Source organism: Tupaia chinensis, unplaced genomic scaffold (genome assembly GCF_000334495.1).
Source record: "Tupaia chinensis unplaced genomic scaffold, TupChi_1.0 Scaffold139422_1, whole genome shotgun sequence".
In the NCBI taxonomy this organism is placed as follows: Eukaryota; Metazoa; Chordata; class Mammalia; order Scandentia; family Tupaiidae; genus Tupaia; species Tupaia belangeri.
In genome coordinates this window covers 693,205-711,329 of record NW_006199308.1, presented here as the reverse complement: position 1 = coordinate 711,329, position 18,125 = coordinate 693,205, and the positions used below count along the sequence as shown (strand labels likewise).

Here is an 18,125-nt window from a genome sequence, read left to right as displayed (position 1 = left end):
CCTCTGAAATTGTGGCATAGAGTCCTGGATTTTAAGGACTCCAAAGGAAGTCCTTTTCCTTTCAACTCCAAAGGAAGAATTTTTTAAAATTTACAATCTGTAGGTAGCATTTGGAGGAAGGAAAGGGAGGAGAAGGGCCTTGAGATCTTGCACTCCATTGGGCAGAGATACTTAGTATTATCATAAGTTGATCAGTTCAACAGTTAGCTAATTATACATGGATAAGTGTTGTCTTAACATAATTTAAGTATGATTTTTGAATAATTATACCATTCTGTGAGTAGTAAGGGATGACAACTTTTAACAGCAGAATGATTATAACAATTCCAATTCCCCTTACTTAAAAAAATCATTCAGGGGGCCAGCAAATGGTGTAACAGTTGTATTGCTGGACTTCCACATGGCTGACTGTGGTTCGAGTCCTGGACCCCTATGGCTTCAAACTCATGCTGGACGCATGTGCATGTGTGCCCAGAATCCTACAAGGAGAGTGAAGGAGAAGGGATTGTGACATGACCATCCCCTCAGGGGTGATTTCTCACTTTCCCTCTCACTGTCTCTGTCTTCCTCTCTAGCTCTCTGGTGAGTGCACGCACAAGGCAACAAAACAAAAACAAACCAAAAAAAAAAAAAAAAAGCCTCTACCAAAAAAATAAATCATTCAGTGACCAAATTGATTTCTACTGACATTAACTCTTCTGTTCTTTTGCTTGTATTTATGCTGCCTCTTTGTGGAAAGGATTCAATGCATCTTATTATAAAGTAAAACTGGGGGAAACAGCTGTTAGCGTAATGGCTATGTCGCTGGACTCCCACGTAGTCGACGTCGACCGCGGTTCGTGTCCCGGACCCGGTGGCTTAAAACTCACGCCGGGCGCGTGTGCATGCGTGCCCAAGATCCCGAGAGGAGAATGGAGGAGAAGGGATTGCTGTGTGACCATCCCCCCTGGAGGGTGATTTCTCGCTTTCTGTCTCTATGTCTCTCTCTGTCTGTCTGGCGAGCGCATGCGCCCTATAGCGAAAAAAACCTCTCCAAAAAATAAAAAATAAAAAAAATTAAATTAAATAAAAAAAAACCTGGATTACATACATTAAAGACAGAAATAAAAGAAAAAGGCAAAAAAAAAAAAAGATACAGTTAAAAATTAACTTAAACATTCATCCTCTTGGCCAGGCCACAGGGGTGCAGGTGGCAGTGTGATGCAGGAGCCATGTAAGAAGCCCATGGGCTCAGGTTCTAGGTCAACCTGAACATGCCAGACATACTCATATACACACCTGTGGTCATACCTGACTGGAAGGAAGTGAGAATGGGGTCACAGTGTGATATGACCATGTTGAGGTGTCTTCCTCATAACAGAAAGGAAGATTGAAATGTCTATATTTGTAACTTACAGCTTTGGGAGGTATGAGACCTAGGTCTGAATTTAAGCTCTCTAGAATTCAGGCAAATGCAAACTGTGCAGTTATGTAATACACATTTTTAACTTTGGCAAGCCAAAGACCCATGAATGTAGAATTAATTTGTGTAATAAAACCAGTTTTATTTTCCTTAAATATAAAATGTCTTTAAGTATAATCTCATTACCATTACAACAATGTGTTCATTTGTTAAGAAGTATGACAAAGTCCAGAAAATCTGATCTTTGTCGATATGGGTAAACCATGTTGTGGATTTTGGAATAATGACAGGAATAGATGGGCACTGTACCTTTCAAATATTCTAGTGCTTTTTTTTTTAAAGAGAAAGATTTTCGCTATACGGTACGTGTACTCGGCAGAGAGATGGAGAGACAGAAAGCAAGAAATCACCCCACAGGGATATGGCCATGCCTCAATTCCTTCTCCTCTTTCCTCTTGGGATCTTGGGCACACACTCACATGTGCCTGGCCTGAGTTTTAAGCCACTGGGTCTGAGACTCAAACCACAGTCGACTACATGGGAGTCCAGCAACATAACCATTATGTCATCTGCTGGTCCCTCTAGCAGTATTTTTTTTTTCTTTTTTTGGGAAGGTTTTTGCTATAGGGTGCATGCACTCGCCAGACAGACAGACAGAGACAGAGAGACAGAAAGCAAGAAATCACCCCCCAGGGGGGATGGCCACGCCGCAATCCCTTCTCCTCCATTCTCCTCTCGGGATCTTTGGCACGCACGCACACCCGCTTGGTGTGAGTTTAAGCCACCGGGTCCGGGACTCGAACCGTGGTCGCCTACGTGGTAGTCCAGCGAAATAGCCATTATGCCAACTGCTGGTCTCCCTCTAGCAGTATTTTTAATAGACAGTGGTGATTGTACTAGGCTTTGGTTCAAGTCATCCTTTTTCCTCCATTTCCCTATCCTGTGGGGATCTTGGGTATACATGCACACACAACCAGAATATTTCTCAAGTCTCACGGATTGGGATTCCAACCAGTCAGCCATGTAGGATCTGTCTCCCTTCACCACTAGGCTATGGGGCTGGCCTAAAGATTTATGAAGAATTTTTTTTTTCTGGGACCAGCAGTTAGCGTAATGGCTATGTCGCTGAACTCCCATGTAGCCGATCGTGGTTCAAGTCCTGGACCTGGTGACTTAAACTCACACTGGGTGCGTATGTGTGTGTGCCCAAGATCCCAAGAGGAGGAAGAAGGAGAAGGGACTGCAGCGTAGCCATTTTCCCAGGGGACGATTTCTCACTTTCTGTCTCTCTGTCTCTCTCTGTCTTTCCGGCAAGCGCACACGCCCTATAGCAAAAGCCTCCCCCCCCCCAAAGAAAGAATATTTTCCTAAGGATGTATTTTATTGTAGATCCATTTCTGTTTATTAACTTATTGTTATTCTTAATTTGTCTCAAGGATCTCTGAAACTGGCAAAAAGTTCTAATGCATTGTAAAGTGGGAACAATTTCATCTCTGAGAATGGAAATCTTCTATAATAGATTTTTAAAATAAAACCTACTGGGCATGATAAATTTTAAATTACAGTTCTGCATTTACTAATGGGGGAATGGGAACATGTTACTTAAATTCACCTATCCTCTCTTTCCTCATCTTTAAAATAGAAGATTTGGGGACTGGAAGTTGGCATAATGGCTATGTCACTGGACTCCCATGTAGTTAACTGCAGTTCAAGTCCCAGACCCGGTGGCTGTGCGTGCATGCCCAAGATTCTGAGAGGCGGAGTGGAGGAGGAGGAATTGTGGTATGGTCATCCCCCGTGGGGGGTGATTCCTCGCTTTCTGTCTCTCTGTCTCTCTCTGTCTTTCTTCCAAGCACATGCACCCTATAGCAAAACCTCTCCAAAAATAAAAAATAAAATAGAAGATTTGAAAGACATCGTATATCTTCAGGACAATAGCTTCTGAGCAATTAGCAGCACAAGGCCTAGAACATGGCAGAGCCCCAACAAAAGTTAGTTTTCTCTCCTCCTTGAAGGAAAGATAAGCCATTATGGGGAGCATTGTGATTTTTTTTTTTTTTTTTGGAGGGGTTTTTGCTATAGGGCCCGTGCCCTTGCAGAGACAGAGAGATAGAAAGCGAGAAATTACCCCCAGGGGGGATGGCCATGCCGCAATCCCTTCTCCTCCATTCTCCTCTCGGGATTTTGGGCACGCGCGCACATGCGCCAGGCGTGAGTTTTCAGCCACTGGGTCTGGGATGTGAACCGCGGTCGACTACGTGGGAGTCCAGCGACATAGCCATTACGCTAACTGTTGGTCCTGGGGGGCATTGTGATTTAATGCCAAGGGAACAGGAGACGAAAGCACGTGTGATGTGTTTTCTTTCCTTGGATGAAGTGGTGTAGTATTTGTAGCTTTCACTTTATTTTATTTTGTCCGTTCAATGTACCATGCTTGCCACATGCCAATCATTAGCTGGCCACTGAATGTGAATAAACAAAATATGAATAAGCATGAATATGAATAAACCTGAATAAATAGGAATAAACGAAGTTCTCTTCCCAGGGGTCCTAATTGATTGAGGAAGACAAACACGTAAGGGAGTAATCCATATGCAGTATGAGGTCTACAGTTGTGTATGCTGGAGGTCGTGGCTCACAGGAAGGAGGGTGGTAACTGAGAGATGTGAAATATCAAGGCTCATGGTGACTTCTGGTATCAGCAGAAGCAGCCAAGTGCTGGATGACCAAGAGACTTCACAAGGACACAGTTAGCTTATAGACCTTTCTTCTCCGAGGTTTTGGCCTTAGAAGCTTATGCCCGGAAATACAAAGACTGCATTCGGCAAGGTTTGGGATTTTGTCTAGTTGCTCAGTGGACAATTAAATAAGGCATTCACTAGGAGAGTTAAGCGTTCATAATAGTTGGGCAGCCCCTTTGCTACCTGCAGATAATCGTCCTGGGAAGTCAGGTGACCCGAGTGCCCGACTAGTCTCACATCCAGACAAGTCCATTTATTTACATGACTCAAATGTGTTTTCTCATCACCCCGTAATAGCCTGACAGGAATTTCCATTCCTACCAGAGGCGATAGTGAGCGGCAGCCCTGGGAGCGGCAGCCCTGCCTCCTACTCTGCAGAGGAAGTCCCAGGGATGTTTCTCTTTTTCCTTTTTCTTTGAGTCTTGCTATCGGGTACATGTGCTTGCCAGGGAGACAGAGAGAAAGTGAGAAATCACTTCCTGGGGCATGGCCACACCACAGCCCCTTCTCCTCCCTTCTCTTGGGATTTTGAGCATGTACACGGACACACACTTCCAGTGTGTGTTTCAAGCCTCCAGATCTAGGACTTGAAGTGCCATCAGCCCTGTGTGAGTTCAGCACCTTAACCACTGTGTCACCAGCTGACACCACCGCCTCCCCTTTTCTTTCTGCTTGGCTCATTCTTTCCTTCAGTGGGTTAGAATCTTCAACCCGATAACTACAGTTAATCAAATATATTCACCGGTCTGTCTTTATCTATGAAAGAGAGTGCCCGCTTCTTTCGGAGACTACTCTGTAATGCCTTCTGTCTTTACTGTGTGTCTTTCGTTTTCTTTACAGGTACATGTCCACCTTGTATTCTCATCCTGACTTTCCAGAGAAAGGGCCAGAGGAGATTAATGAAGAGCTAATGAAAAATGTTAGCCACAACCCCCTTTTACTTCTCACACCACAAAAAGTAAAAAGATATGTTGAGTCTTTGTGGAAGAAGAAAAGCTCTGGCCAGCCTGTCACCTTTACGGATATCTTCGGGATGTTAATAGGAGAAACACTAATTCACAATGTAAGTCCCGGTTCAACCTGCATCCTTTTCCCACCACTCGATGATCTATATCATAGTGGTTTATTCTTTCAATGTTATGAGTTCTGATTTACAGTTCATTGTTGCATACCATTGTTGTGGTGTACGGTGTGGTGTTTCAAAGCATGCACACAGGGTGTGATAATCAAGGATAGTTAGCATATTCGTCATCTTCACAGAGAACATTACACCGTGTTGTACACCTTTGATGTGTGTCCCACTAGGCTTTGCTTTTTGAGATTTCGATATGTATATGTGACCCATGATCGGCAGGACCCTACTTTACTCTGTTGTGGTACATAGTTCCATAACCTGTTCACCTAGTTTCCATGTATTCGTGTGTCAGTCCATCATAATGACTTAAATGAAAGAAAATGAGACTCACTTTGTGAAAGTCATTAGACTGAACTTACTCTTTCCGCAGTGTGTACTGAGCACATTCTCCCGCATAGACACTATAGCGCTTTTACATTTCAGCTAGTGCATTCCAGTTCATTCGAGAGATGTATCAATTTTGATATGTGGGGAGTGCTTTTGTATTCTTTTTCTTTAGCAAAATTATAAAATTACATTTTAACCCTTCAATGACCATTACCCCCAATAATGGGCCTCTTTTTAGATAAGGAGGTGAATACAAGAGATATTTTAAAAGTAGATTGGATGTTGCTTAGAATGAGTAAGGAAAGGAAGCAGATTGCACGGAAGAAACCCACTTGACACGTGACTGCTGTGTGACATTTCGTTGGAAGACAAGGCAGAGAAGCTAGAAAAGAGCTTGGAAGACGATGCAGAGGAGATAGAAAAGACAGATAGTCCCAGGAACTAAATTCTTTTCAGCTCCATGACTTTCAACTAATTCTCTCATTCAGATCTACATAGTGCCTGGAGTTACTGTTGTTTTTAGAATGAAAATAATTACATCCATAGAGCTTACTTTTGCTGTTTATTCAGAATGCAGTAGTTCTAGAAATAGTAAGACTTACTTTTATTATTAAACGATTAAGCATTTCAACTGGAAATACTATTTTCAGTAGCTTTCTACTTGTATCTGTGTATGTATTTAAAGCTATTTCTTCCTTCTCTGGACAGAGAATGAACACTACCCTGAGTAGTTTGAAGGAGAAGGTCAATACTGCTCAGTGCCCTTTACCCCTTTTCACCTGCCTCCATGTCAAACCTGACGTCTCAGAGCTGATGTTTGCAGGTATGTTCGTTTTTCCTCACAACACTTTATGGAACCTTTGAACCATGGTTTCCTGTGATTTTCTTTACAGGAGAGTTTTAAGTGATTTCAGTTTCTTATTGTAATATGTTTTTGTAGCATGAGAGCATTTGAAAATACAAGAAAATGCTAATAATGATTTTCTGGTTATAGAAAATATTTCATGAAACTAGAAACTATCATGGTTTCATTTACCTTCATGAAATAAACAATAAGTCAGAAATATAATCAATCACTTTTTTTTAAGAGAGATTTTTGCTTTTAGGGTGCATGCACTTGCCAGAGAGATAAAGATAGAGAGACAGAAAGCGAGAAATCACCCCTGAGGGGATGGCCACGTGGCAATTCCTTCTCCCCATTCTCCTCTTGGGATTTTTTGCACACATGCATACATGCCCAGTGTGAATTTCAGGCTTCCAGGTCTGGGACTTGAATCCCAGTCCACCATATGGGAGTCCAGCAACATAACCATTACATCTGCTAGTCCCTCAATCATTCATTTTTTAACGACTCATTTCTCAATGACCTTAGACAAAATAATATGCCTAGTACTTTTGGCAATGCATATTCTTTTAGTCGTTGGTTATATTTTCATTGACTGGTTAGTGTGATGTATGCTTGTCACTAAAGGCACTATTCTAATTTTTATTACTACTTTAAAAAGTACTGGTCTATACTGTGGTGGCTGATGAACAAAATGCTTCAGTTTGTCAAATCTCGGGGGTAAACCCTTGTTTCTTCTGTAGCTTAGCTTTGCAAGTACTCCAGAATCACATGACGTTGTACTTGTGGGGTGACGTCTGTCAGTACTGATCTGACGTGTGGTGGCATTTCTGACTGTGGCTGGTGGGGTTTATTCTATTTTTTAAAAAAGTATCTCAGTGACTTCAGTTATACCATGAGCTTGAGAAACCTCATGAACGGTGTATAATGAGCAGATTTGTATTGAGAATACTTCCATAGTTTTATCGTCTCCTTTTTTACTTGTACTCACTACTCTTGGGCAAGAATTTTGAATAGTTTATAAAAAGTGGTGCACGTGGTCTTCATTTACTCAACAAATGTTTATTAATAATATTGGCTAAAATGTTTGTCATGCTTATGACTCAGAAAGTACTTAATCACATTTACTATCATTTGCTACTTTATTTCACTTTACTGTAACCCAGGGAAGGAGGTAATCTTAGCTCTACGTCACAGAAGAAAAATTAAAATTTCACAAAGATGAAATGATCTGCACATTGTCACACAGAAAATGAGTGGCAGAGTGGAGAACTGGTCTTGAAAATTCTTGGTCTTTTTTTCCCTCTCGTTGTCATAGAGTTTGGGCACTTTCCTGGAGGAAGAGGAGAGAACATATCCCCAAATGAGGTGTGATCACACTGCAATCCCTTCTCCTTCCTTTTCCCGTTCCAACAGGATTTGGAGCAGGCACACTCATGCACTGATGTTTTCCAAGCCACCAGGGCTAGGATTCTAACCGTGGACCATCTTTTAGAAAGTTTATAGGGAACAAATATTAGTGTTTAAACTATAAAGTATTTTTAAATTTTTTTAAAGAATCATTTATTTAATTTTATTTATTCATTGATTCATTTTCGTTTGACCATAGAGAGAGAGAGAGAGAGAAAGTGAGAAGCAAGTCACCAGGTGCAGGACTTGAACTGTGGTTGACCAGGTGGGAATGTCCAGTGCCTTAACCACCACGTCATCTGTTGGTCCCCATTTTTAACTATTTTTATCATAATTTCTTATTTACATATAATAGCTATATTATATGTACAATATGGTTTTTCAAGGCATGCATATAGTTTGTAATAAACAGATCAAATAAACAGGTATATTTATAATCTCCAATGTTTATTATTATTTTGTGTTGCATATATTTAAAAATTTGTTCTACTGGTTATTTGGAAATATATTTAAAATCGTCACCAATATTCTTTAATCTACTATGCTATGCTCTTCTACTATGCTGCTGAAGATTTTTCATTAGTGTACCAGAGCCCCATAGCCTGGTGATTAACGGAGTGGGATTCCACATGGTTGACCATAGTTTGAATTCTTGCCCCAGTAGCTTGAAAAATACACCAGCTACATACGTGTGCATGTATGGATGGAGAAATAGGTGATCACACCTCTCTGGGAGGTGCTTTCTTCCTTTCCCTCCCTCTCTGGTAGTGCATGTGCCCTCTGGCAACTGAAAGATAAATAAAATCATAAACAATAAATAAAACAAAATGGTGGCACTTCAAAAAAATTGCCCTTAGTGAGTAAGTTGCTTTTACCAAGAATCAGTTACAGTTATAGACTCAGCATCATGCTAAATTCTCTGATGGAAACCACAGGAGTAAAAATACAGTTCCTAAAGAAAGTTATAATCCTCCTTAAATAAATAAGATGAAAATACGAGAAAATTAATATAATACACCTAGAATATCAGCATCTGCTAAAGCGTGTAGACTTGACATCGGGTAAAACATAGAGAGGTTTGGTGTAATTCTGAGAAACTCATTGTGGGGGTGATGGAACTTAGATTCAAACTGAACTTGGAAGGATCTAGCAATTGAAAAGGCAACTTTGTGTGGAAACAGCATAAGAAAACACTTGAAAGTGAAGCCAGAGGAAGGCTTTGGGATCACTAACTAGAAACCAGCTTGGTGCACACATCTGTGAAGAAAAAAGGGATATGTTCTGAGAAATCTTTAGTGCCAAGTTGTAAGAGAAACTTAAATTCCAGGAAGAAATATTATTTAATGTTGGTAGTAATGGGCAATATAGTTAATGCTTTGGGGTAGGACAATGCAATTATTTAAGCAGTGTTTTTATAAAAAGAACTTTGGTGACTCTTATGGTTAGATTGGAATGGAAAGAAACTGCAAGCAGGAAGATAAGTGATCGTGATAAGATCTGGCAACTAAGGAGATAACGATAAGAGATTTTTTTTTTTTAAGTAGATGGATGTAAAAAGTCTAAAAGCGATTGGTAAGGTTTAAGTAAGGGTGGTTTCAAAGAAAGGGGGGAAAAAAAAAGAACCAGCACAGAATTTCTGGACCGTGACAAGCAATTTACTGAAATATGTCAGCTGGGCAAGGAGGAAAGGAGATGAGTATTTATCCAGTGGGAGGTGATGACAGAAAGGCAGGAAGTTGGACATGAGTAGATCAAGATGCAGGAGAAAGGTTTGAATGGAAACGTCCAGACCGGCAGCAGGAGAGTAACAGTGGAATGCCAACTTGGAGAGTTCTTCAGTGAGGTGTAGCAGGCCCATCTTAGCTCTGGAGAATAGGTACAGGTACTGTCTGAGCAGTCTCAGCTTTGATAAAGAGATTGCGGGACCAGCAGTTAGCATAATGGCTATGTCGCTGGACTCCCATGTAGTTAACCGCGGTTCGCGTCCCGGACCCGGTGGCTTAAAACTCACGCTGGGCGCGTGTGCATGCATGCCCAAGATCCTGAGAGGAGAATGGAGGAGAAGGGATTGCGGCGTGGCTATCCTACCTGGGGGGTGATTTCTTGCTTTCTGTCTCTCTGTCTCTGTCTGTCTGTCTGGCGAGCGCACACACCCTATAGCAAAAACCTCTCCAAAAAAAAAAAAAAAATTAAGAGGAGATTGCTAGGAAGTGGGAACCCAGAGGTTGTGATACTTCAGTTTCTAAGACAGGGGTGTGAAACTTAAGAGATAGGAAATTACTTGTGCTGATAACAGGGATTTTCCTATCAGCCTCTGATTCATTGTTGCTTTGTCTCACTAACTTGATATAAATCATTATAAAACACTTCTGAGGAATTGTACAAATGTCGTTTGGCTTTACTTAGAGTGAATTACAATGTTATCTTATCCTAATTTTGATTTCATAATTTCCTTCATGAAAGTAAAATGTTTGGAGCCACCATTGGCTAAGCAATTCTTTTTCCAAAAGTTTAACAGTGGGAGGTTGGGAATTCAAAATATTTTAGGTTTTAAAGTAAAAAGGTACTCATACTGAATATTATATATTACCTTGGTGGGATCTACAGGGAGACAGAGTGTTATTTCTCCAATAGAAAGTGTCAATATTTACACTGAGGGAGATACATAAATTGGGAAGCTCTTTAACATTTCAAGTCTAGTTTCTCCCTAAGAGAATCCAGATGAGGTTTTACAACCAAATAAAAAGAAAACAGCTTGTAGGTTTTGGAATTATTTGGATTTTGAATGGCTAATAGGTTGTAGACCTACTATTATAAAAGAAGTCTAGAAAAACTTCATGGAAAATGTGTATTATGAAAAGCTATTTTTTGTGTCAATAAACTTGCACTTTAATTCTATTTTCTCACAACGGTTTTGAAGGTCCCCTCATAATTTCAGAAAAAGAAAAACTGAAAAAATAAACAAGAGAGTTATGGGTTGGTCAGGGATCATGGTGGTGAGACTCTATAGAGGATCTTTGGAGACCTTGAACTGAAGATTCAGTAGGAGGGCCAGCTGGTGGTATGGTGGTTAAGGTGCTGGATCCCACATGACCAACAGCACGGTTCAAGTCCCAGACCTGGTGGCTTGAAACACAATACGCATGTGTGCCTGTGCATGTGTACCCAGAATCCCAAGAGAAAACGGAGGAGAAGGGATTGCAGCATGGCCATCTCCGCGGGGGGGGGGGGGGGCGCAGGGGGGGCAGAGGAGTGCTTCTACCCTTTCCCTCTCTCTGTCTCTGTCCAGCAAGTGCATATGCCCTATTGCAAAAAGTAAAAGGAAATTAATAAAAAAATAGATTTAGTAGGAACAAATCTTATAATTGTACAAAAGATTAGCAAGTGTGAAATGCCAAGGCAGAAATGAACTTGGCCTTTCTAAGAACAACAAGAAGGTCTATGTGGTGGGGTTAGCCAGACAACATGTGGCAGGAGCATGTTTAGAGGTGGTCACACAGAGAGAAGGAGCCCAGGTAACACAAAGCCTTGTGGGCCATGTTTTTATACTTGGTAGAATGAAAAGTCATTGGAAAGTTGTTGCTGGTAGTGAAGTGCTGTGATTTATATGTTTAAAAATGCATTCTAGCTACAGAGTATGAGAAAGATAGTAGGGAAATGGACTAGGCGCATTTTAGGAGGCTCTTGTGAAGATCCACGCGAGAACGTGGCAGTTCGTACTAGCAGGTCAAGAGGATAAGTGGAGCCTGCAGTACCTGACTTTTCAGAGGAGAGCTCTAAGACAGTCATCAGAGGTGATCTACGATGAGTAGAGATGTGACAAGAAGCCCCACTGCCTTAGCAAGGGGAAGACTGAAGGCATTGCAAGTGTGGGAAGTGTGAGTCAAAAATTCTCATGGGCAACATGAAGATTCAGATCATTATTAGACAGTTCTAGCCATGGCAATCCATGAAATACTGAAATGGCTATCATTTATCCAACATTTAAAATGTGCCATGCCCTTTTCTATGCTCCTCACATTTCTTGACCCATTGGATTCTCAAAACAGCCCTTCAAACTACCTATGAATTTCACTCACATTTTACAGATTAGGGGCGCAGACTCAGAGACGGGAATTCCTGTGCCTGAGTCAGTAGGCTCAGTGAGTATGCAGAATGGGATCTGAATCCAGGCAGTCGGGCTCTGGAGCCTCAGCCCTTAGACAATACACCTTACTGATCCCACTACCATGCATTTCTAAGATGTCCAGTATGAAAACTTTGCATTGCAATCTTGTGTGTTAGAATAATTTATAAACAAAAATTAAGTGGAAAAAAATGTTATTATAATTTTTATTATGTTTCCTAACACTGTTGGCATGTTTTTCTTTTTTTTTCCTATTGTCTTTGGTCTTGTTGTTGTTATAAGGTGCATGCATTCTCCAGAGAGAGAGAGACAGAGAGAGAAAGAGATGGAAAGTGAGAAATAACTACCAGGGGTGATGGCCACACCACAGTCCCTTCTCTCCTAGTTTCTTTTTGAGCTTTTGGGCACATGAGCATACATACCCAGCATGATTTTCGACATACTGGGTCCAGGACTTAAACCACATAGTTGGCCATGTGAGGTCCAGCACCTTAACTGCCATGCTACCTGCTGGCCCAACATTGTGAAAAGAGTTTAATTTCTTCTCTCTTTCTCCATTGAGTTTCAGTTTTCCTATTCTTTACAATAAAGACTTTATAGAAGATGTCTGAGTTCTTAACTGGCAAAGTATACTTGATTTGTGCAAGTGAGACTAAATATTTTTGTGTTGGCTCATTCATCTACACGGGCAAACTTCTACATAGGCCATCTACATGATGACCGTTGGTTATTGTTTTTCTTTTAATGCTTTAAATAAATGAATGCTTGGCATCACTGAAGAGCTCATTCACTGTGTGTGTCTCTGTAGCATTTTCCTGCTAACAGGTTGCTTTGTTTTCAAATGCTTTCAGATTGGGTTGAATTTAGTCCATATGAGATTGGCATGGCTAAATATGGCACTTTTATGGCTCCTGACCTATTTGGAAGCAAATTTTTTATGGGAACAGTTGTAAAGAAGTATGAAGAAAACCCCTTGCATTTTTTAATGGGTAAGTGATCAAAATCTCTCACTGTTGTTGCTTTGACTACTTTAAATCCTGGTGCATTTTAGATTATCACCTGTCTCTGCTTTATTTTAGGTGTCTGGGGCAGTGCCTTTTCTATACTGTTCAACAGAGTCTTGGGAGTTTCCGGCTCACAAAATAAAGGTTCTACAATGGAGGAAGAATTAGGTATCATAAAAATATGCTTACATGGATAAAATGATAGTACATTTTACTAACACGTATACAAAGAAAGTACCGAATCATTATAAAGATTGTAATTATTCTAAATTTATTGAGTCAACCTAAATATTTTTCTTAAATGATATGTAAGTGACTTTTTAACTATTGGGTCATTATAAAAGTCATGATACATTTTTGCATAGAAAAAATACATCATGGGAGGGACCAGCAGTTAGTGTAATGGCTTTGTTGCTGGACTCCCATGTAGTTGACCGCAGTTTGTGTCCCAGACCTGGTGGCTTAAAACTCACACCGGGCGTGTGTGCGTGTGTGCCCAATATCCTGAGAGGAGAATGGAGGAGAAGGAATTGCAGCGTGGCCATCCCCCCTGGGGGGTGATTTCTCACTTTCTGTCTCTGTCTCTCTGGTGAGCGCACACACCCTATAGCAAAAACCTCTCAAAAAAAAAGAAAAACATCATGACTTTTCTGACAACCCGATAATATTCTGACATCAAGGTTATGGAATTTATAAAACCATTGATTGCTAAGACTAATTTTTACTAGAGCATCTCTATTCTTTTACCTCATTATACTTCTATGTCCTGTTTCTGTTAGGGAGGACTCCATTTATTAAATAAGGGTAGCTTTTTAGATTAGAATCATCAACACTTAAATACAGTAAGTCACAAATATTGATATAAATCCATGCTTATCTTGGTTTATTTACCCTTTAAATATTGACTCTCTAAAATTCTGTTCATTTCCTCTAGCTAATTCATACCTAAAAGAAGAAAATAAATAAAGTCACTTCTACTAAACTAAAAGTAATGCTTTAAGTCTAACTCTTAGCCCGTAATACATTTAAAAATATTCACAAAACTTGAAAAAGTAGATTTAAACTTACTCGAAGACTAATGGCTTTCATTCATGGTCAAAATAATATCTTAGAAATATGTGTTTCCTTCAAGGAATAAATTGACTGAAAGCATTCAAAATAAAACTTAGGTTTAGTGGCTGCCCAAAGTCTCACCATCGCTCTTCTCATCAACACCAGTTTTCGTTACAGCTATGTGGGCTGATAGTACAGATAAGTGGGAGAGTGCTAGATACGAGTCTGGGGCTGGACCAGCACAGGCCAGGCAGAGGCGTCTTGTGAACTCCCAGGATAGTCATTTACTACCCCTGCTCTGGCCCAGAAGCAGCACAGCTCTATTCGAGAATGGAGAACATGACAGAATGACATGAATGACTCTTTCAAAATCAAGTCAGTTGAAGAATGCTTGCATGTAAAAAGCTTACGAGACGACTTTTTTACAAAAGAATTATTTATCTAATCCCATCTGTTATTATTATTTTTTAACTGACCAGAGAGGGAGAGAGAGAGAGAAAGGGAAAGCAAGAAAGAAAGCCACCAGGTCCGGGATTCGAACCACAGTCAGCTATGTGGGAATTCAGCACTTTTAGCCACCACCTCACCCGCCGGCCCCTCCAGAGGACTTTTTAACAAGTATTCCTTGGTTATCTCAGATAATGGTGATTTATTTAATTAAGCTTTGTATGCAAGAGAGAATACAATTGAAACATTATTTGAACAGTGTAAGTTATAAGCAGTAATTTCACTCCTTCTGCAAGAATTGACTTCAATTTTCTATTTTATCACATCTATTTAGTGCAGGAAATGTCTGTAGTCCTTAATATTTTCTTCAATACTGTCATTCCTAATTGTGGATAGTTCTTACTAAGTATAGGTTGAGCATCCCTGTTCTGAAAACATGAAATCTGAAATGTTCCAAAACCGGAAACCTGCTCAGCACTAACATGATTCCACAAGTGGAAAATTTCACACCCAGCCTCACATGACTGGTCACACTCAATATGCTGCAATGCAAAAATATTGTATATGGGGACAGGCAGGTGGCGTGGTGGCCAAGAGAGCTGGATTCCCACATGGCTGACGGCTGACCACGGTTTGAGTCCCAGACCTGGCGGCTTGCTTTCTCATTTTCCTTCTCTTTTTACTCTGTCTCTCTCTGGTTGAATTTAAATAAATAAGTAAAGTTAAATAAAATAATTATCTTAAAAAGTATATTGTATACAGTTTACCTTCAGGCAATATCCATAAGGTACTTATGCAAGGTAAATGAATTTTGTCTTCAGACTTGAAGACAAGAGATCTCCCCAAGAGATCTCAGTATATATATGCAAGTATTGTAAACAAAAAAAGAAAAATCTGAAATCAGAAACAGCTGCGGTCTAAGCATTTTGGATAAGAAATAGTCAAACTGTAATGGAAAAGTGGTCTTACAATTTTATTAAAGCCAAATATTTTAAAATGAAAATCAAAGCAAACAAAAAGGCACTTTGTGGGACCAGCAAATGTTGTAATGGTTGCATCACTGGACTCTTAATGTAGTCTACCACAGTTCAAGTCCCAGACCAGGCAGCTTAAAATTCATGCTGGGTTCATGTGCGTGCGTGTCTAAGATACCAAAAAGAGAAAGGAGAAGAAGGGATTGCGGCGTGGCCACCTCCACTGAGGGGTGATTTCTCACTCTCTGTCACTCTGTCTCTGTCTTTCCAGCGAGCACACGTGCCCTATAGCAAATAAATAAATAAATAAATAAATAAAACTCTATCTAAAAAAGGGCACTTTGTACTTGTTCTTGCTCCTGTCTCAGAGAGCATCACTCAGTTATTAATCTGCCAGCGTAGGCGGCCCTCCTTCATTGTGGGGCCCAGGCTCTTAACAGTAACTGCAAGGCCAAGTGTATAATGGCAAAATGACCTTGCTTGATTTATTTTAATGAACATCTTATCCCAGAGGAATATCTTGTTCTCAACTCTACTTTTGTGCAAAAACAAACTCTTCCCTAAATTATGTGAAGAAGTTGAGGGTGGAAAAAAAAAAAAAAGAAAAAAGAAAAACAGAAAATCTCATGTTTGGAGGTTTGCTTCCTGTGCTTATTCTCTGTTGAATAATCCTGATATTCTAGGGTTTGTTTTTTGTTTTTTTTTTTTTCTCCTAAGGCAGGAAGAGAATAGGGCTGAAATAACACCACTGAAGGTGGGTGAGACAATAGCTAAAGGTCAAGGGAAGGGAGGACGTTTATACTAACGGACTTTGAGAAGCCTGTTGAGAAGTCCCCTCCAAGGCGGACGGTCTGGCTGGCTTGTTTATCTGCTGGGTGTGTCAGACGGAGGGGATACTGTGTACTTAAGATCTACCGGTCAGCAGGATGCATGTTACCTCAGACTAAGTCAGGGTTTCCAGAAATGAAACGAGATCCGAGACCGAGGAGAAATGAAACCAAAGGGGACTGAGGGGACTCAGGACTCCTTGAGACTTTTTCATCCTGACAGAAGTCCACCTTACAGAGGCATGTTCAGGGAGGGTTCACTTTTTTTTTTTTTCCCTTCTGAAGAAAAGACTCTAAGGCAAATTAGATCACTATCCGGTGACTGTAAGTGACATTTTTTACTTTCTCAAGGAGTTTTAAATGTAGGTTATACTTTTGAACAGGTGGAGCTATGGAGCTACAATTATACCACAGAGATGAACAAGATTAAAGTTCAGAACATTTAGTTATTTATATTATGAATACTTCCTTATAAAGAAGGCAGTATTTGGTGAACAAGCTTCCTAAATCAGAGTATCAAATGTGACAAAAAAAAAAAAAGAAAGAAAAAGAAAATGGTTAAGGAATGAAGATTCACATAGACCAGAAGCGTAGTGAGTATCTGACATCTGGAGTGGATCATTTCTTAATAGCCTCCCTTCTCCATACGACAAGACTACTTCCTGTAATAGTCGTGAAATGAAATGAATAGCAATATCAGTGAGCATTTCACTTTATGGCGTTTCAATGTATGTCAGTATAAAACAAAAATGTCAATTTACTGCCCTACGCATGTAACCCTTCCACTACATACACTCGCACAGGACTTTCACACAGGTATAATAAACTCGTGTAAAGTAATACGGTCAAACCAAATGCCATACCTATATCTCTCTGAGTTTCAAGCCCCCGAACGATTATACTCCTGAAATTTATATATTTGGAGTTAGTTTCCTAAAGAAAAAGAAGTGCAGTGACTCATTGCAGAGGGAAAGAAAGGGCCGGCTGGGTGACCTTGCAGTGGTTCACTGCTCAGAAGCAGCCAGATCCATGTGGAAGATTACAGGCTTTGTTCCGGCTTGACCTTCCATGCCTGGCACCATGATCCCGACTGGCTGGGAAGGACCGGGGAATCACACTGTGAGAGCCTGTTGAGGGTGCTTGTCTCTCATGAAGGAAATAAACACAATTTGGGCTGGCAAATGGTGTGGTAGTCGGGGCACTGGACTTCCACAAGGCTGACTTGTGGTTCGAGTCCTGGACCTGTGAGTTTGCTTTTTGACTTTCCCTTTCTCTCTCTCTGGCCAAATTAAAAAAATAATAATAATAATGATAAATAAATTCATTAAAAAAAAGAAATCTTTTTTAAAAATGCAAAGAGGGAACCAGCAGTTAGCATAATGGCTATTTCACTGGACTCCCACGTAGTCGACCGCGGTTTGCGTCCCGGACCCGGTGGTTTAAAACTCACGCCAGGCACGTGTGCGTGCGTGCCCAAGATCCCGAGAGGAGAATGGAAAGGGATTGCGGCGTGACCATCCCCCCTGGGGGGTGATTTCTCGCTTTCTGTCTCTCTGTCTCTCTCTGTCTGTCTGGCGAGCACACGCCCTATAGCAAAAACCTCTCCAAAAAAAATGGAGAGGGGGAAAATAGTCATTACAGAGAATGGTTTCATGTAGGTGTTGAAAGAATGCTAGCTTTTTCTACAAATGATGATTATGAGCGTTATCAGCATACTCCACAAGTTTGGTATATTTTCCTTGAAAAAACTACTAGTTATTACGCTAGACTTTACTGCTGTCTGTGGCTTGAGAATGCACAGTTGCTCTTTTAGTTTTTATAGCTGCTTTCTTAAT

General features: G+C 40.5%; 1 protein-coding gene across 1 annotated transcript in view; it reads left to right on the top strand.

Annotated features, from left to right (window-relative positions):
- Nucleotides 1-18,125, top strand: part of PLA2G4A (phospholipase A2 group IVA) — a 195,977-nt gene that overhangs the window by 133,179 nt on the left and 44,673 nt on the right. Inside the window, exons 9-12 of the mRNA XM_006161871.2 lie at nt 4,984-5,206; nt 6,314-6,428; nt 12,837-12,974; nt 13,065-13,157. Coding sequence (XP_006161933.1) covers nt 4,984-5,206; nt 6,314-6,428; nt 12,837-12,974; nt 13,065-13,157 — 569 coding nt within the window. The remainder of the gene's footprint in view (nt 1-4,983; nt 5,207-6,313; nt 6,429-12,836; nt 12,975-13,064; nt 13,158-18,125) is intronic.